Source organism: Lonchura striata, chromosome Z (assembly GCF_050655825.1).
Source record: "Lonchura striata isolate lonStrDom1 chromosome Z, ASM5065582v1, whole genome shotgun sequence".
NCBI classification, from domain to species: domain Eukaryota; kingdom Metazoa; phylum Chordata; class Aves; order Passeriformes; family Estrildidae; genus Lonchura; species Lonchura striata.
The window spans coordinates 49,837,590-49,858,700 of record NC_140740.1 but is presented as its reverse complement, the minus strand read 5'-3'; the positions used below and the strand labels follow the sequence as shown (position 1 = coordinate 49,858,700).

The 21,111-nt window shown below is 37.8% G+C and overlaps 1 protein-coding gene and 1 long non-coding RNA gene across 3 annotated transcripts in view; one reads left to right on the top strand and one right to left on the bottom strand.

The window, feature by feature from the left end:
• The window catches only part of LOC146763811 (uncharacterized), a 66,177-nt gene extending 45,557 nt beyond the window's left edge, over positions 1 to 20,620 (top strand). For both annotated transcript variants that reach the window (XR_014951226.1, XR_014951225.1), the window contains one exon: positions 1 to 20,620. This exon is cut by the window's left edge. This is a non-coding gene — a long non-coding RNA (uncharacterized LOC146763811).
• The window catches only part of SLC1A3 (solute carrier family 1 member 3), a 64,275-nt gene continuing 61,709 nt past the window's right edge, over positions 18,546 to 21,111 (bottom strand). Inside the window, exon 10 of the mRNA XM_021551769.4 lies at positions 18,546 to 21,111. Within this exon, the coding sequence (XP_021407444.2) occupies positions 20,907 to 21,111 (205 nt within the window). The 3' untranslated portion in view covers positions 18,546 to 20,906.

The window sequence follows — 21,111 nt, the reverse complement described above, 5'->3', positions numbered from 1 at the left end:
TATGATAATTTGTTCTTATAGGCTTGCAGTATAATAGTTTACAAGAGAGAGTTTTATTTTAAAGACAAGATAACAATATAGTCATCTTTCTGATGAGCACAAACGACATGTTTGCAATAAAACATGAACAGATATAATAAGAACGGTTTTCTGCTATTTGTATAAAAGGCTATAAACTGTAGTAATCTGTTTTTTTGCAGATAGTTTTCCATTCTCTAGCAGAACTCACTACAGATTGCAACTAGAAAGTCAATAATTTAAATGTGCTTACTACAGATTGCAACTAGAAAGTCATTATCTTAAATGTACTCACTTGTACCTTCCTAGAATGCATAAACAGAAGTAGATGATGAACAACTAACAATAACGTGCCACATTTCACACCATTATGCATTTTTACTCTGCTGTGAAGTTGCTGGAACAGCTCTGCACAACACTAGGGAGCAGGCATCTCTCACTTAAGCAGATTACCTACATTACTTTCTGGGATAAAACAAAATAGAATTTTCTCCTTATTAGTCAATCTGTAAATTTTCTATCTTGCAGTTGTGTATTTTTATATATTTATTTGCTCCAGGCAGTGGAATTCTCTTTCTGTGAAAAGAAGGACCACAGACAATGGTTTAAACACATCTGAACATGGAAGAGTTTCAAAACATTTAGCTCCTAAAATCACTCCTGAATGTCCACCTGTGATTGAAAGAGAAACCATCAAGACAGCCAAGCAAGGCTCTGATCAAAAAGATGCCACCTCCATTTTGTACATAGTTCAGACAGGAAATAAACTTCAGATAAATAGCAGTTTGGTATGACTAAATAGGAAAAGAAAATTAATGTGTCATCTAAATGAAATCTTTAAAGTGGAAAAGTATGCTGTTTGTCAAAACAGCAAAAGTGCAAAATCTGCTGTGTGTCAAAAGCTTTACTTTTGAGGCTTTTCTGGTGGGTTTTTTTGTTTGGTTGGTTTTGGTGTTTTTTTGTTGGTTTGTTGTGGTTTGGGGGTTTTTGTTTGTTTGTTTGCTTGCTTGTTTGTTTTCTGGGTTAGGTTGGGTTTTTTCCCCCTTTCCCACTGCTATTTATAAATATGTATTTCCAATTTGACTTTAAAATTAGAGAAAATGAGATGAAACTCATGTGGTGCTTGTGCCTGCAGTCAGGTTGGAAGTTTGGAGCAGAGTGGACTCTTTTGTACTTTGGAGTTTTGTCTGTTCTTGGGTCTCTCACTCATCCAGTCACCACAAACTTAATGGTGGGGATACTGTCAGAGGAGCCTTATAGCAGGTGAAGGAATGAAATACTTGCATGCACTGGTGGAGGACGTGAGCACCAGCACACACTCCTGGGATTTTGTGTGGCACTTGCATTGTGTTTAAGGACAATCAGTCTGACTACCATGTTTTGACACTAGGAAATACTTTTATTTTCGTCAGCTGCCATGTAAGGGAAGAACCCTGTGGGCTTATCTACAAAAAACATATTTGATGCAGTGAGCTGCATGCATTGGGGGTGATGCTTGCTCATTTCTCCTCTTTATGCTGCAACAGCCATGCATACGCAGTGCCCAAAAGTTCCTCACAGAAATAAAGTGGAAACCTAACTTCAGTGGACAACTTCCTATAGAATGCTACCAGCCATTACTCTGTGGGGCTAAAGATCCCAGAACTGAGTTAGAAGATAATGGCACAACAGCAGGAGGAATGAGACAAGACACATTTGAATCCTTTCATTTGATCTGAAGCAGACATGCAGGCTCAGTCTGACTGCATAGTACAGAAGGTTGCAGGCAAGAATCTGGATTTTTGATTTTTCTATAACCTATACACACGTCTTTTCTCTAGGTGTCTTGCATGGGTCTTATCCCTAGTGGAAAAGCTAAAACTTACAGTTGGGAATCTGGAATGGATTGTGTTAGACTACATTCTGCTCTAACGTTTAAAAAATAAATGTTCCTCTCCATTGGAAAACAGTCTCTCCGTAGCATTCTGCTTACTTCCATGGACTTGTCTGTGGTATATTTTTCCTGGGAAGGATATGAAGTGTTGGAAAGGAATGTGGAGAAAGCATGTGCTATACATCAAAGGGATTCTACTCTTTTTTTAGACTAGACCAGACTAGACTAGAATAATTAATTTGTAAGTGACGTAGAGTGATGATCTAATCCAGCTGCCAGATCACTTTAGGGATGACCAAAAGTTAAAGCCTGTCATTAAGGGCACTGTACAAGTGGCTCTTGAACATTGACAGAGCACCTCTCCAGGATGCTGGTGTTTGACCACACCCCCACTAGAAAAATGCCTCCTGATGTCCAGTCTGAACCTCCATAATGTAGCTTTAAATCATTACCAGTATAGTCCTTGATGCCCTAAAAAGTCTTTGTTTTGAAAGAAACATTTTACAGTAACCCATACACAGAAATTTGAATTATTCTAAATGTTGCCAATTTATGTAAAATTCCTCATTTTTAGATGCTGCCTACTATCTTATTCTCTGATGTGTTGAACAAATTTTGCAAGAGGCGTCTTTTTCTCTCAGTCCCTTCAAAGAGCTACTACTCTGTTGAATAAAGTGATAAGACTAGTTTTTAAAAGCTGCTCTTTGGCTCTATGAGTATGTTGGTGTACTAGCATGGATTTGTCAGGGCTCTTTTTTGCTAAATCAGGTTGTGTTATTTGTGAATTTCATAAACCTTGTTTCTCCAATGTAGTAACTTTATAACTCTGGTGAAAGCTCAGCCTGTAATGAGAAAAGGCAGATTCAGCTGCTTTACCTTACAAGTGTTATGCAGTCATAGCAATCAGACAGAACTTTCCTGTAGTTCACGTAGTGTACAAAAATCTGTTTGCCTTTGCCACAAGAATCATATAACTAAAATGTTGATCTAGATGCAAAGTGTGAATTGTTTTTCCCTGCACAAACCTTGGCAAAGGACCTTTCAGGGCAGTTAGACATAGAATTGAAAAGCTAGGCATGGAGCTGCACTGCAATAACTACAGATTCACATTGGGTCCACCATGAATTTTTGTTTCTCTGTTCATGTTTTCTAATAAGGAAACCAATCCCCAAAGGTGATTATCTGTGTAGCTTTCAGTCCCACTTGTGTAGCTTTCAATTCTTTCTGATGTGAAGTAGCCTACAAGATAAATCCTGTACAGAGGTTGACACATAGAGACAGAATAATGCTTAAACCATTATTTGAACAGACAGCTGATTAAACATCTCAGGGCAGAATATACACTGAAATCCCAAGAAAATCAACAGAAGTTGAAAATTAGCTAAGCTTTAGGTGAACTTGGTGCTTTATGTTTGGAACATTCTAATTTCTTAATTACATGAGATGTCTTAGCTTCATCCTGGTACCTTCTGGTGATCTGCATGCCTCCAGGTCCTATCTTTATACAGATAGATCATAAACCAACCTGAGTCCTTCTGATCCACCCTCCTTGCATACATTCATTTCTCTGCTTGCTCTCGTATGAAATTCATTGATCAAATACTCTCACCCAAACCTCTTTATCTTAATTTCCAAGATATAGCTGAACATTGCCAGGCATTAGCATTACCTCTTCTCTACTGTTTAACATTTCACTGGCCCATACAGGTAGGAGCTGTTTCTGCTTTGCTTTCAAGACTTGTCGTTTCTGGTTCTGAACAAGGGATGTTCCACCTAACTGATAACAATACTCAGAATTTGAATATCACCATCTTCTGTTCAGTGCCGCACCAGACACTCTCTTGGCTCCAAATCCCTCAGCCCACTGTTTTTTTGAATTTCAGTTTGTCCTAAAACCCCTCTTTTGCTCTGCACCTTAATTTCAAAGGTGCAGCAAACTTTTATCAGGCTTTATGCATAATTTAGATTATAGGAGATTAATGGCATCTCCCATCATATGTGGGATGCAAAATTGTTGAATGCTTGGGGTGAGGCTGATTAGCATGAATACATAATCTGTAGTTTCTTACCATTTAATTCTGAAGCCAGTAACAAAATTTTTTATCCCCTTAGGGTGAGAGGAAATGCTGCTGGAAACACAGACCTGCTGAGGTCTTTAGGAACATACAAAGTTATATCTGCTCTCTTAGCTCATGGGACCTATATATCCTGCCACCCTGAATGTATCAAGGTTATGCCAGAGGCATTTTTTGTGGTGATGAGGAGGGTTGCACTGCAGCAACTCTCCGTCTCTGCTGTATGTTTTAGTTTTCTTGCCTTTGTTTGTATTTTGCTTCACACATTTTCAGAAACAGAAGAGCTCAAATTAATCTCTAATGTTCAGAAAGCATTTCAAAGATGCCAGCACATGACTGGTGTTGCTATTGTAAAAATGCACCTTCCAGTTCTGTCAAATATGGCATAAATAGCACCCACCAGTCCTGGCCTCTCCTAGGTGGCAGAGCAGAGAGCTGCTGCCCTGCTGGGCCTGCTCACTGAGCTACCCTGTTCTACATCTGACACATGCATTTTTATGTTGGCTGAATAATTACTCTTTGAGATTAAAATATTCCAAGCTATACATGGTGCAGATTTCTTACTCCAGGTTGACAATAAATGTTGGATGCATGCATCCTGTACAGACTGGAAAGGGAGGGGTGAGGTTGCTTTATGGCACTCAGTTCCCACATTTGATGATACAAAGCTAATAAAGGAGTTGGTGCCAGAAGCTGGATTTTCACATTACAGCCAAAGGTGCCGTGGAAGAACTTCTCTGATGGGGAAATGTGGCTATAAGCATGATTTGGACACAGCAATCTATGAAGACAACAGGAATTTACTTGAGTCAGCTTGAAAGGATCAGACTGAGACAGATTTGTTGTTTCTGGCAGAAACAGATTCCCCAGGTGAATCTAGTAATTTCAAGACATCTGCTTGTAGATTTAGACAGCATAATTTAGCATATCCTTAGCCTAGAGAAATCTTCCCTGCCTGATCTCTCTGTTATAAATACCACTTACTTCAATCAGGAAAACAGAAGAGCTGTGAAACGTGCAAACAACCTCTTCAAATAGCTAGTTACTTATTGGTCAAGAAGACAATAAAATTTTCATGGAAAATATCAGGATCCATGCAGAACAAGAAGCTCACTGTCCTGGCTTAAGAAAGGATGCTGGCACATCTGGCATGAGGGCTGAACCTGAGTTTGCTGATGTCTTTAGGTAAGTGCCCTGTGGTGAGCAGCTGACTGGCTGCTGTGGCCTTTAGAAGCTCACAGGTAGATCCTGCAGGAACACCTTTAATCCTGTGCAGGTCAGAGCACAATATCCTATTGTCTCCTCAGCACTTTGCAGGAGTTACTCTGTTGCTGAACCAAGATGATTTATCCCATATTCTTTACTGTGTTGGAAGATGTCTTGCAAAATATGACTACATTCTTTTTTTCAGTTTTCCATCCCCCCTCCCTTTTTTTCCTCTCCCTCTGCCTGACACTAAAATGAATTCTAATGAAGATATTGCTGCCAGGTAGGTGGTGGGTGTATTTATTTCATGAGCCTGTTCCAATGTGTACTATTTAACTGTTCTATTATTTCCTTTGTGATCCTCTGGATAACAAACTTATTGGTATTTGTCTAATTTTTCATCCTTGAATTAAAATATATCAGTAAATACAATGTCAGCTGCAAAGAGGAAGTATTAAAAATGTATTGGGATTTAGAGACTTGGATTTTTTTTTCCTTTCCCTGAGCAATAATTACTGAGGTAAGTGAAACTTCTGGGAACTGTTATTTCAGATAGAATTTTAACTATTTGCTTTTTAGAACAGAAGATATCAGGCTCCTGCCTGACTGAAGCATAAAAAAGAGTAAATATGGAATACATATTGGTGGCCTCTCAGGGAAGGCAGACAGTAAAGTGTTAATGCTAGGTTTTATGCCCCTTACATTTAGGTAACAAAAATTACATAACTCAAGTGATGGCTACTAATTTAATATTTTTTATCTGGGACAGGACAATCTCCTTCCCTGAGGAGGTATACTCAAAGGACATTTCAGGTCCAATTTCTCACTTTCCTTTCCAGAGAGAGAGGTGTTTATAGCACTATCACTGGTTAATCAGAGCATGAGTCTTTAAGAGTAAAATATACTGCAGTCCCTATGGTCATTGCTGTAAGGGATAAATTAGACCTGGCTCCTATAGTGTGACTGTAGGGTACAGGAGGGGAGGAGAAAGGGAAGGGGAAGAGGAGGAAAATCTAATTGAGTTCCACGTGAGCTTTTCATTACACCTGAAATGAGTACTTCTGTAAGTAGTTCAGAGTGTGACCCACAGCAATCTCAAACTCAGCAATTGTACTCAGAAAATGAGTGGAAAAAAAGCTGAAAGGTCTCATCTTTTTGCAAGAAGATGCTTTCAAATAGGACAGATTCTGAATTCTCAAATTACAGAGAGAATTTCTATAGCCTTTTAAGCCGTAGAAAATAGATGGCTATCCTTCTGTGTTAGCAAGTGAGCCCAGGTTCCTGAACCCCTTGAGATATCCTGTCACTGTTTAGCATGGAGCATCAGAAAGTGGGAAGCTTGAAAAGCTACCTGGGGCTGGAACACAACCTCATTCTAAAACCTGTGATGTTAATGGACAGCAACCTTTCTAGCTTGTTTCTGTTAAAGACAGAGGGTGAGATGAGAGCAAGTCACTGAAAGTTCTCCTGTCATCGAGCAGAAGAGGAGACTAGGGCTGGGGCTTGCAGCATTTGCAGAGGCAGGTAAACAGAGGGGTTAATGTTAACATGTGGTTGATAAGGTACAGCTGCCACCTGGGGAGCGTCTCCTGCATCAGCTATTCAGGCACGGCTGTTCAGACAAAAAGACTGGAATTCAAGCCTGTAAACTGATGCAACAATGCTTCTGAAGCTGACAGCAAGGGATTATTTACCTCTTTGATGGAAAGGAGTGAAAGAAAAACCCCAAAACAGATAGTTTAGTATCCGAATTAGAATACAATGAGGATCTTAGGAATAAATCAGTGCTGCAGAAAAATGTGTGAGATAAATGAAATTTGCTGTCAAAATTATGAATTGACCGTTAAAAAAACCCCAACAATCTAGAAAGTGCTAGCATTTTACTAAGGTTTCTACCTGGGGAAATGTTTAATGGGAAAAACATTAGGAATCCCTTCAGCACAAGGTGAGAAATCTTGGAGCATGACAAGGCTCAGGTTTCCCAAGAAAATCTGTGCTTGTATTCTAATTTTTTTATGTAAGCATTTCTTTATGATCCATCTTCTGAACATCTCTTATTAATTCCATATGGAACCATATGATCAAAGTATCTATCTTATTTTACATGGAATTATGAAAAATTTGTGGGCAGACAATGTTATACAGCTACTCAGCAGCAATTTACAGTTCTCTCTCTCTCCCAGAAAAAAACAGGGTACTTTGTGACCAAGCAGGCAGTCACAGCTGGTTAACTCTGTGATTGGTTCTTGAACGAATGCAGGAAGCACAAAGTTGTGTATCAGCTAAAAATCTTATCTGAATATTTTTTGAATAGTTTTGGCTCTTGTAGAAACTGTTGGATGCTTTGTGCTATTCATAAATGTAACAAGTGTATTAGATGCCTTACATGCTACTTATAAAATGTAAATTTGCATCTGTTTATAATAATTCTTTTGAAGTAGTAATGAAAGACAGTACAAATGAACTCTTTATAGTCGTTGAATAGACTCAAGTCTGTGGCATGAGGGCTTCAGATATGTAGAGAAGATGGAAAAAAACAAGTACTTCAAATGGACAGCCCATCCATCTATTTGATCAATACCCAGTGAAATATTTGCTTCACACTAAGGCTAATTTTTTGTATATTTGTGTGTATAAGCATACATGCCCCTGTGTACTTGTACAAGAAATATTCACTGTACTAGTTATCATATTTCATTCATGTTTGAAACAAGAATTACCTAATTTTAGGTATCTTGTATAGTAAAACATAAAGAGATAGTAATTTAAAATCATTTCATTGAATAACCTAGAGAAAATGCCAGAAAGATATGAAATAAAATGCACATTTGTAAAACATGCTATTAAGAGAGGCTGAGAGTGTGGGGTTGTTTGAAAGTCAAGGAAGAAGACAGTGAAACAGCCACAGTCTATCCATGTAGCAAAACTATTATAAAATGTTGATCAATAATTTTCTCTTTTCTGCAGGAGAAGAACAACATAAACCAGCACTTTTTTGTTGTAGAGAGGTCTTGGAATGAATAGCAGGAGATACTTCTAACTGAAGTTAGAAGTAATTGGGTTAATTGAAGATTTTTACAGCCATGATAGTTTTTGAAAACAGGTTAATCTGTCAAAGATAGTGTTGGATGTGCCTGGTCTTGCCTCTACATAGTTGTTTAGAATGCACAGATTTCTCTGAAGCCCCATGGCTATGACACCAAGCCCAGGCTGTGTTTAGGAGAATGTAAGACTTGGTAAACTTCAGAAGGAAGTGAGAGGAGATGAAATGAGGTGTGGGGGCTAAATTAAACAGGACAAAAGGCAGTATAAACTCATGAGGTACAGACCAATCCAAATTTGATGCATCATTTTCTTTCTAAATACAAGTAATTTTCTTGAAAAGAATAATTTACTGGATCTCTCTCTTTTTTTTTTTTTTTTTTAATATTCAACATAGTGTCTGGTCTTGAAGAAAACAATTTACTGCACTGAAGAATATTTGTTTGAACTGTGCAAGAGTTTGAGACAGTTTTAAAGAGGAAAAGAATGACATTGAAGGGGAGGGAGGTACTAGCAAAGCATCCCATTTGAGACCAGTCTTAACAATTCTGTTACTGACTTTGATATAAAAAGAATTCAAGTACTGATGCACTGCAATGAAATTCATTTGAGTGAAGTGCGAAGTCATTGCTCTTAGGGAGAAAAAATGAGGATTTCTGCTATATACTTGGAGATAATTAGTTGAAAATGTTTAAAGCATGACTACATGTAGAGAGAATGAGATGCTAGTAAAGCAGTAAATGAGATTTTGGGGTGTGTCAGTAGAGTATTTGGTAACTATTAGGAAGAATACTTTTTTTTTTTTGTGCATCCAAAACTTCATCTGAAATACCATTTGCAATTTTGGTCACCTATATGCAAGAAGGGTAAGAGGTCAGAAGCACAATCAGGGGAGCAGAGATATATGGGAACAAACGTAAAAAAATTACTTAGTCCAGAAAAAGATAGGCTGAAGGGGAAACCTGTCAGTAAACAAGGGGATTGAGAAGAGGTATTTAAATGCTAGGAAGCATGCAGAACAGAACCAAATAGTTACAAAAAAATAGGATATATAAAGGAAATTCCTAACCATTGGATATTTTAATAAATAGCTTCCTAATTATAAAGGTGCAGGCAAAATGCCAAATCCTAACTAACTGCTTTTAAAATGGAGCTTGGTAAATTAATGGACTGCCCTGCTCCAACTGCAGAATCCAGAACTTGCACTTGCTAAAATACACATGGTTGGTGATTGTCCATCTCTTTAATTTACCAGAATTCTGTCTTTCTTGAAATACATTTTTACTCTTGCATAGTTTTTTTGAATTGACATAGCCAAAGATGAACAGTGAGGAGTTTTTATTTAACCCAGTGGAAAAATCTTCACAATTATTTTCTACTTTTATCCATTACCATTACACAGTTTGGACTTTTTTGATACTGCATTTCATACTAGTAGTTCTTACATTTGTTTTAGAAAATTGTATTGAAAAAGATATTAATTCCTTAAATCTAAATCATGAAAAGTGAAAATTAGGTTCATAAATTCTAAACTGGATTATCACACATCTCTCGTACTGAGCGTCATGTCCAAAGGTAACACAAAAAGTCAGGAAAATCTGTACTTTTACTACTTTTAAAAGCAGGACAACCGTGTAGCATAGAACCATTATTTTGCTGGTCATGCATCAGAGCTCTTCTTCTCCCACAACATTCTTGTACACATGAGGAAGACCCATGGCAAATAATTATCTTTAAAAATCAATTAACATCTCTAAATACTTGATTTTTTTCTTCACTCGAAAGGTAAGCGTAATTCAGATCAAAAGACCGTTTTAAACAATCTTCAGAGGAAAATGCTAGAAAAGGTCATAAGCCAGTAAATTTTTCTCATGACATACTGGCTGAGTGTGTACTATCCAAACAGGAAACTCGACGAAAAGCTGTCCAGCGCTGCTGAAGATGTTTCTGTTTAGGACCACTAGGTGTCAGGAAGAACGAAGAATTCACCCTGCCTGAACTAGTGTGGATTTCATCCTGGAAACGGGTTACTGCAAGACGACAAATCCACCTCAGGAAGGGATATGGAGTGGCTTTATCTGCAGGGCTGTGTCTCGCATCTATTGCTCAGGCTTCCTTTGCACTTTGGTTTAGTGCAGCTTAAAACCACAAAATCTTGAGCATGTGGGAGCTAACAAGTTCTTGTTCTAGCTGCTTCTTACCTCAAACAATTTCATGGCAAGGATAGATATCCACTGCCCAGTCTCTGAGAGGGACTTCCAGGAGCTCTCTTGCATAACAGGCAATGTACCTGAATGTACGAAACCATCAGTCTGAGCCCCAGAAATAAGAGTCAGAAGAGAAAACTGAGTAAAAGAGGAGAAAGATAAAAAGGGAAAGAAGTTAAATGAACAGAGCTGCTATCCTTTGTACTCTGCTATAAATTAGTGCTTTGTTCCGTGATGTCAGCTGAAGGTATGTTTAATCTTGGCCAATCAGGCCAATGAATGATGTCTGCAAGACTGGGTATAACTAATTACAGCCCTAACCTGCTCAGGGGAGGAAATAATGAGTCTCACATTCCCATACACTTGGCATGTTGGTTAAAATAGGAAAATAACTTTTTTTTTTTTTTTTTGTATGCCACTTCTTCATATTTTAATGCTAGGTTTTCAAAGTAACCTGCTTTTAATCAAATGCTTTCAAAGATTTGCTAACCAAAGATGAAAATCCATAAAATGTTTGAACAAGAACATTTAAATGATAATTTGTGTTGGGAAATAATAATTTCATTTATTAAAAATAATTTGTATTAATCACATTTTAAATGAAGCTTTTCAGCAATTGGTTCTAACAGTACTTTCATTAAGAGATTAATTACTTCACTGGGTTGCTGTCTTTCTTTATCTATTTGCTTTTCCCAAAGGAGTGGAATGAATCTGAAAAAAAATGGCTTCTGGAGAGTTGTTTTTTTTTTCCCCACAGTCCAATAATTTCATGAGTTCTTTAAGAGAATATTGTATGTAGTGGAGGAAGCATAAGAATAGCAAAAGTAGTGTTTTGGGAAACTACATATAAATGAGCTGAAGTCCCCCTGTTCCAGACTTTGAACTTTGTCTGCATAAATGGAACATCTGGAAAAGAAGCAAAGCATAAATTTACAGCTGTGTATTGGCACTTTCTAGGCTGCTCCACTGGATTTTCTGAATTTTTTTAAGGAAGAGTAAAGCAAGAGATGAGAAGATGTGACATTTTATTTAGCATCTCACCTAGTGTTTCTTGCACAATGGTGCTTACTGGGAGCTCCTGGGAGTGGGTCTTGCTGCTCCAGGCCTAGAGAGGAAGTCTGTGCTTGGGAAGTCATGTCAGTTTTGTAAAAGGTTTAACCAAGAAATTTTGAAACATGCTGCAAAAGAGGAGGATAGCAGATTTTACACATGAGCACACACAATATCACAAGTGGGAAGGCAGAAAATAGTTTTTCCTGAAATATATGAATCATCAATTTGTAGCTCCAGAGTGACTATTTTATGTAAGATGTGTAACTTTCAGGAATGTGTCAGTGAAGTAGAAAGTCACAGAAGGAATTAGTAGATAACAGAATGAGCTATGATACATTACCTAAATTCTTGCTGTTGTTGGATAGATGGAAAAAAAAAAAGCACATTAGAAATCTCCTCCAAGATCAGACCACTGTTCTGTTAAAACCAGTATTTTCTCACTGCTCAGCAGTGGAGACACTATTACGTAAAACATGTGAGCTGCCACTTCTCTGTGTGGCCTCAGTAACTTTCAAAGTTGTTGTATTAAAGGTGCTGGGGCTTGTGTCCTTCCTTATTCCACTGGTATCTCTTGTTTCTGAATGTATGTAATCTCTTTTTTAACCTGTTGATGCTGTTGCCTCAGTGTTCACTATCCACTCTGTAAAGCTGTACTCCTTCAGCATTTAAACACTACTTTAAAGTACTTGCCCAGTTCCCTCTGTGTTCTACATTTACAGTAACAGTTCTACATATCTTTATCCATTTCCTTCTTGTTTTTTTTTACTTCATCATAGAGCTTCTGCAGTTAAGAATATTTTTTATATCTCCAAGAATTTTTTATCACCTGTTGTGAATGTTTTACTCTGTATTAATGTCTGTGCACCTCTTTTAATTCCTCTACATCCTCCTTGACACATCCTAGGGGATTTGAGGTGTGTCTGCACCAGGGAGTCTACCTAGAAGAAAAAGTATGTCCTCTTTTCTCCTTGTTCTGAGCACCTTGGCTGGTGGCGCCCAGCATCTTGCTGCCTTTTTTTTGGCCAGTGCATTGATCCAGTGATTCCAGCAAACAGCAGCAACTCTAAGATCCTTATAACTGCTAGTTTGGAGTTCAGCATAGTGTAGTTGCCATTTAGAATTTTTTTTCCAGTAAGGGCGCTATTTTGTATTTTTTCTTAAGGGAAGATGACCTGGAAAACTTTCACCCATTCAGATTTGTGGGCCACTTCTGAATTCGATGCCATTGTTAAGGAACACAACTACTTTAGAGAGCAAGATGTTATTTTATCATTTACAGAGATTGGCACTGCAAAACGTCTTGTCAGAGGAATTGATAAAACTGTTCAATAAAATTAATCCCCAAAGCATTTTGTCTGTGGACTCATGCTACCACTTGTTTCTCCTCTTATAACAATGTTTAAATCGATAAAGGACATATCTTTCAGTTCACAGCAACTTATTTTCTCTATTAGCCTTTGGTGTAGGACATTATCTACGGCTTTCTGAAAACTGAGATACTTGTGCCACTAGTACAACTAATTTCTTTCCTAGTGCACCCAAAGAAGTCCAGGAGGTCCATGAGACAGATTTCCCTGACACAGACTTTCTCTTTGCTGGAATCCTATCAGCTGCTTAGCAATATTTTCCTATGTTTGCTCACATGGTGAGTGGGTTTGTGTTATTATCCTACCATGGCAGGAAGTCAGAGTTGCTGCTCTGTTCCCAATATTTTCCCTGCACCCCTTTACCCTTTCAATTCTCCCTCTCTTGTGTTCACAGCTGAGCTTATATTTGGAGAATGCTTTACCCATCAGACTAAAGTATACTGTGAAAAGTAATGAATTGAAAGGAAAGACGGAGCAAGCAAAGCTTGGCTGCATTTTATCTGGGATGACTCTGAAACAGAAGAGCTGCTTTGTGCTGGCAGTGAACAAAGTCCAGCCCATGGTCTTGGAATTGTATTTACAATTTTAAAATACTTACTTTTATTTTTAGCAGACTGTGCACCTTTTGATAATGGTGGAGTTTCATGGTGGTTTGATAAAGGCTGAATTGTGAAAGACCTGTTGCCATTTAATAAAGACAGTAATAGCAAGGAAGATCAATATTTTATGGACTAACTTTTGAGGGATGTAATTTTAGTAGGATTCAGTATTAGATACCGAATTTTTAAAATAATTACTTGAGTCCTTTTGAGTCTGACTTAAAAATAGTAATTTTGAAATCTTTTTTTTGTGTTCTGGTCCTCTGTGACATTTGAGGTTTTTAGATGGTGCTATGTGTTGGAAATGAATTTGAAGACAGAGTAAGCAAATTTATCCCAATTCTGTCTCCAGGGGTTTGCAATACAATAATACTACTGCAAGTATTGGCAGCTGCAAGTATTGCAACAGCTTAGGCCCCAGCCAGATGAAGAGAGCATTTGCTTCATAGAATCACAGAACTGCTTAGGCTGGAAGAAACCTCTAAGTTTCTTATAAGGCACATTTTGCATCCACGTAAAAAAATTAGGCTAAATGCTTAATTTAGCTCAAGCTAAATGCTTAAGGGTCAAGTCCGACCCTTAACCCAGCACTGCCAAGTCCATAGCTATACCATGTCCCCAAGTGCCACATCCACACAGCTCTAAAAAAACCCACAAATGGTGACTTCACCACTTCCCTGGCAGCCTATTCTAATGCTTTATGACCCTTTCCATTAATATTTTTTCCCTAATATCTGATCTAAACCTGCCCTTGTGCAACTCAAGGTCACTTAATCTCATTCTGTCCCTTGTTACCTGGGAGAAGAGACCAATCCCCACTCCTTCCAGAAGCTCCTTTCAGTTCTAAAGAATGATAAGTCCTGCCCTGAGCTTCCTTTTCTCCAGGCTAAACATCCCCCAGCTCCCTCAGCTACTGCTCACCATTTTAACATGAATTGTACCTAGGTACACTCTACATGCTTCAACAGGGACACAATTTGGCAGGTACAGATTCCAAGTGTGCAAATCTACCATTTTCATAAAACTTTGGGGCATGTCAGATTACCAAGAGAGAGCCCTTCAAAGAGAAACAACTGAGACTGGAAGGCAGATTAGTACTGTGTGAAATCTGCTATGTTAGCAGTTAGTGCTAGCAGAATAGTCCATACACATAAGGGAATGTTTTGAGAACTTTGGCACACATTTTCCCCAAGACACCTTCATCTTGCCTGAGAGATGCTCAAAGAAAGCAGAGACAATGAGCACAAACACCAAAGAATCAATGTAAGAATGACAGTGTTACACTAACCTCTTTAAGACTATGTCAAACAGAGGACAAAATGAACGAGTAAATCCTTTATGTGAGTAAGCATAATTATAGTAATAATAATAACAACAACGACCACAAAATTCTGCAGCTGAACAAATGTAAAAACTGGGGCTCAATACATAAAGTGCTGTGCTCAAGTGTTCACAAGAGCGTTTAGCTTAATTTTTTTTACTTGGATGCAAAATGTGCCTTTTAAGAAACATTTGCCACACGATGGCAGCATAATCCATCGAGACCAAAAATTTGGCTGTCATTGCTGGGAAACTCCAGTTTTTAGGCAGTTGATTATTACAGAGCCACAGTACATCTCAAAATGAAGTGCTGGCAGCCCCTGAATAGCTCTTTTGCACTGTGCAGGCTAAGTGGCACAGTGGGTTAGTACTGTCGGCTTTTTCTTCTGGAGACTCGAGCTTACATCCTGGCTGAGCCTGTAAATGAAAGCAAGTTGGGTGGTCTCATCCAGTCCCCTTTTGTGCCTATCACAAAACCACCAGGCAATTTGGCATGGCCAGGAGCTGCTGCCTGGGAGAGGAGCAGGACTGGAATAGGAGAGGGACTGCGGGGTACGAGCAAGGTGAACTGGAAGATCTGTGAAGGGAGGTTTGTGTGGCACCTGCTCAGAAGAATGACAGTCACCATCTGCCGTCAGTACTGATGCTATTACAAATATATTTACAAAGTAGGGCTTGAAATACAACTCAGATCATTATTTTATCATTCTCTCTTTCCCACTTATGGTGTTTTTGCCAATGGAAGGAGCCAGGGAGCATTGCATGATTTGGACTGGTTTTAGGTATAATTATGAGGAAAAAATTAATCTAATTTCTGTTTTGAAGAGAGTGTAAATTCTTAAATTCACCCAAGTATCTTGAGCACAAGAGATAAAAATACAAGGGCGCTACACAAACCTTTCGGGTCTGGATGGTTCCCAAAATACGGCCTAGGTGTCTGTGTCAGCCCCACGTCCAGGCTCCCCACAATCTTAATTCTTCTGGAAAAATCAAAACTCAGGCTGAGTTGAAAAATGTTTTCATGTTGAAAACTGTGAATACTCCTGAGACCTGAATCTGGGTATGTGAAGACCTATTGTAGGGAACTTCTTGATGGAAGAGCTGTAAAAATGAGGAAAGCCATCAGAGCAAGTGGGACAGATGCAAAAAGGAATATGGCAATGTAAAAAAATGGGTAATTTTTGATTTTGAAAAAGAAATTATGCATAAAATGAACACAAGTTTAGGAGCCAGAGTAATAGTAGCAATAGTGGACAAATATCAGAAGAGAGTTCATTTTTAATCATTTTTATTAAGTGTCAAAGTTCTAAAAGAGTGAATAGTATAATGAAGAACAACTCTTAAGTAATCTGGGAAAACCAGAAAAATGTGCAATGTCTGCCGAAAGGAAGTTGTAAAGAACAAAGAAAACGCATGAATATAAAAATATACTGCTGAAAAATGCAGTTTTGAGGCAAGTACTTGTGAAGCTGTGCCAACTTCTATAAATACAATTGGCATTAAAGTGAGGAGATATTATAGGAAAGTTGAAACATTTAATTTTGGTATTTTCCTAACAGAATGATTCAATGTTTTATTTCCAAGTTCAGTTCATTTTACAGCTGAATTTGTTTTAATTTAAAATGGAATTAATGCAATCTCAAAGTGAGATTGGATTTTTTTTAAGCAACAAAAAATTGTTTCAATTATGCCTTGGAAGAATTATTCTCCCTAGTTTTTCAGTTCTATCACTGAAGTGAAAAATCGATTATTTGTGCAGCCCTAGTTGTGTAATGAGGCATGTTCAAGAGAAACTTTTGTTAAGAGATGCTGTTACTCCTGTCCTAAAATTTTGGAATTTTAGATATGTCTGTGTATCTCAGAGACATCTGAAGAGCTGGGTGGGGGGAGGGGAAAAGGAAAGGGCTCATGAAGGATAATACCACCTGACTATTGCTCTCTGTTATCCATAGAAATCTTATAGAAATCTTGCTGCCTCACTGATGCTGCAAGTCTGAGATTTCAGTTTTGCATGGATGTGTATAATCTTCTACTTTATCCATGCTTCCAGAATAAGCTGATCCCTTTAGAGAGAGGGAAATCCAGGCATGTAGTGGTATCTTGGTTCATCTCAAAATTTTTGTCTTGTTCTGGGAAATGGCTGATCACATCAGAACCAAGTTGATCGTGCACTGTTACCACAACTAGGACACTGCTGATCACATGAGAAACAAGATACTCTTTAGCACGATTTCTGTTGTAACTTTATTAAAACAAGCAAGGGTTAGCTGAAAAAAAATGCCTCAAATTTCTTGTCTGTTGTGCCTGCATTGGAACACAAATGTCACTTGTGCAAATTCAGTCCTTCAGAAGAAATAATCTCCCATGCCAGTAGTTGATTTTCCACATGCATAATCACTTTACTTTTTACTGGCCACACACCATTACAGAGACATGAATTCTTGCATAATAATGGCAATGCCGTTTTGTTCCGCAACTTCTAAATGAAAATACTGCTGAAAAATTATGAAATACCAGAGATATCACTTCTGCACGAGGGCACGGAAGAGTAAGCAAGGCCCCTGTGCCACAAGTATCTCCAAGTGAGATCCTGGAGCATGTCCAGAGAAGGGCAGTGGAGCTGGGGAAGGGTCTGGAGTGCAAGTCATGTGAAGAGCATCTGAGGGAGCTGAGGGTGTTTATTCAGAGAAGAGATGGCTCAAGCAGAATCTTGTGACTCTGCAACTCCCTGAAATTTGAGAGTAGCCAGACAGGGTTTCACCTCTCATGATAAGTGACAGGATGAGAGGAAATAGTTTCAAGCTGAGCCAGGGGAGGTTTAGGCTGGACATTAGGAAGAATTTATTTCTTCACAGGAAGGGTTGTCAGGCATTGGAACAGGCTGCCCAGGGAGATGTTGGAGTCATCATCCCTGGAGGTGTTCAGGAAAAGGATGGACATGGCACCCAGTGCCATGGTATAGTTGACGAAGTGTTGATCAGTCAAAGGTTAGACTCAATCCATCATGACAGTAGTTCCAAAGACACAAATATACTTGACTGGTCGAATGAAAATGCAGGTAACTAGAAATAAAATAGTTAAAAGTTACATCCATGTGCCCTGTAACACCATGCCTTCTCTGAACTTTTTTCATCTCCGATTTCTTTCACAAAATTTGTTTACACTTAATACACAACAGACATATTTGTAGAGGTCATTGTTGCCTGTTTTGCTGATGTATGTTCAGGAAGGCAGGATCTCTCCCTGCTGTATCCATTTGATCCAAACAACACAACTTCCCAGATGCAAGTGATTCAGCTTGTATCTTTTATACCTTTCCAGTGCCTCTGATGAGGTACTCACTTCCACTAGATGATAACTGCCAGCTGAAGGTTTTGCCAAATTAACCCATCATCATAAACTGCTTTCATGGACATAACGGTGGATTGTTTAAGAAGGTTGTATAGTTACAAAGCTGAATTTGGGGTTTGGATCATCTAATTATGCTTTTTTTTTTTTTTAATTTTGCAGATGTTAATATGTATTTATATACTTGAATGTGAATAAAGTTGGGTGGGTAAACACTGGTTCTTTTAATTCTTGATGTTTCTGCCTCCCACCCTTTACTTCTTTATTTTTGATCATGAAACTAAGTAAGCATTTGTAGAGAGGAAGCCCTGTTCAAAGCCCTGCTGTACAAAATGGCCTGTAATCCCTGAATCCCATACTGAGTTCCTCATCTCTGAATTTGTGTGAAGCTTTTATTACAAAGCCTTTGAAAGAAATCTAAATCACAGTAAGAGCAGTAATGTAAAACTATTTTTATTGAAAATACATCTACAAAGTAATGTTTCTCAATCCACTCTGGGTGCATATCAATGCAGAACCGATGAGAGATGCGGAAAGGAATCTTTCTATAAAACCTGATTTCCATAAGAAACAAAGTTAGTATAAAAAAGATCACATTCTTTGTGACACAATTAAATTTTCTCAGCTGATGTCATAGAAAGACAGCCTTTTACATTGTCTTTGCAATGTATTTCCAAAGAAAATCTTAACAAAAATTTTAAATGTTATGCCATAAATTCTACAGTTAATGTTTATACACACATTCTGAATACAGTATCTATATAAAAATATCTCTAATTATGTATCAGAAAATGCCTGTCTGTATCCTAGATTTGCATTCTGTTAGCAAAAAAACCCAAAATAAAACCAAAAATAAAGAAAACAACCCATATTTTCTTTCAGTTGTTCATTTAGAGATTCATTTAGAGCTTTCTTGGTTGATGCTCAGTAACCTATATTAAACCCTGCTCACTTCATTCACTTGAGAGTTCTTGCTCATATTTTGTAAATTACTCAACTGGAGAAGATTGACAGGAATTTTCAGTCCCAAAAAAATCAATCTTGCCTGAGAAAAAGTTTGTCTTTGACCAGCATGCTGACATTTTCACTACAGTTACTTGTACACTTAATGATGGACTTTGAGTGACAGATGCAACACATTGAATGTTTTTGGAATAGCAGCTGGAACAATGCAAAGGGAGCCTTCATTTCTGTCATTAGCATTATTGTGGCATGAGGACCAATAAAGAAGAAAATGGAATATTTCAATAAAACAGGTAATTGAAAATTATTGTGCCTGTCCATTTATAGTTTTTCTTTCTCCCAACTGCATCTGCATTATAAAACTTTCTGGTTTAACCTCTCTAATAGTGTAAGGCAAAAAGGGAAAAGTATCTAATTTATAGTTCTAGAAAAGGGCTTTTTCAGGAAATAATCTTGAACCAAAAAGCCACTGTATCAAGTGCACTGTAAAAAGTGCATTGTTTTCTTTTTTTTCATTCTTTCCTTATTTATTCCCTGAAAATTGCCTATAATATTTATTTTTTAAAATCCTTTCTAATTAAAACTTCAACATATATTATAGTATTTACTATTTTTGAATTTTTATATCTTTTCCTAATAAAATACAAAAGCATCCATTATTTTTATTTTCTAAAGGCTTTTATCTTCGTATTCAGGTGCTACTGGTAAACACTCTAGGAATTAAAAATTTCACATGAAGATAGGGAGCCTTCTCCAGATGGCAAAATGTCAATCCAGTTCATACCTCCATAATTTATTAGTGGATCAAGAATTTGGGAGGTTTCCAATCAGAAAATCTTTGCTGGTCTCAGGGATTCAGATTCAGAATGCAGCCCATTTGGGAGCTGAACATCTCACCCTCTGCACCTTCTGTAGAAGGCTGGCACTGTCTTCTTATAATTGCTTATTAAGTAGCTCATTAGTGCATCCAGAGCGTGCAAGTTTTTTTATCCAAACAGAGATGAAGACACATTTTCTCTCCCAGACCAGGGCTTTGCTCCTAAAAACATACAGACAGTTTAACTGGGTTGTGATCTTGAAATTAAGGGAGCAAATCCAGATTGGAAGTACATACATGCATGTGTAAATGTTTGCGAGTCAGTGGGAGCCAACTAGGCTAAATTTTTATAAAGATCAGCTGAATCTAATTCAAAAAACTGTCTAGATAAAGTAACTTTCTCAGAAATATTTAATCTCAGCTGGTAAAAGTGCTGATTTGGGGGTATTTCCTTTTCTTATTTATATATCTTCCCCCTTTTTATCCCCTCAATTAATCTCCTGCTTTTTATTTTCCTGCTAGTATTTGAACAATAATACAAGACTAGAGAGAAAAAAATCAGATAAAATAGTGAAAGTCCTGTCAATTTACTTAGCTGGATGCAGTTATCAAGTTAGAAGTGTTGATGGTGTGTTAGGAATTTTGCAACAGGTATTTAAAAAAATAAAACCATTTTCAGGCTCTGTTATCTGTTTTTACTTTCCAGTTCATAAAAAAAAAAAAAAAAAAGAAGATTCACAGGACTGAGTAACATATACACAATCTCTTTTTTATCCCCAGTTAGCATATGTCTAGCAGGACCAGTGTTGTTTGTTGCCTGTTAATTTTTTTTTAAGTCGGAAGCCAACATATACCATGATCGCTGCTAGTTTGGAATATATTTTCATTAATTCTTTCCAGTGCGAGCATAAAGGGAGAAATCAAGGAATAGATGAAGTTGGTGAATTCAAGATATAAATCGCTGGAAAAAGTGTGTGTTTTCCCACACTTGCAGTGCTGAACTCACGCTTTCTCTAGTCTACATCTTGGTTTCACTATCTATTGGTTTCTCATTCTCATTTTCTTGTGAGATCAGTTGGTATGGTTTCTTCATTTCATTCTCCTCTATCACAGAATTACCCATCTCAGCATCCCTGTTCTTCAGCTCATGCCGTGATAAATGTTCAACAATTCCTGCTCCAATGGAGTCTCCCAAGACGTTGGTAGTGGTACGAAGACGATCC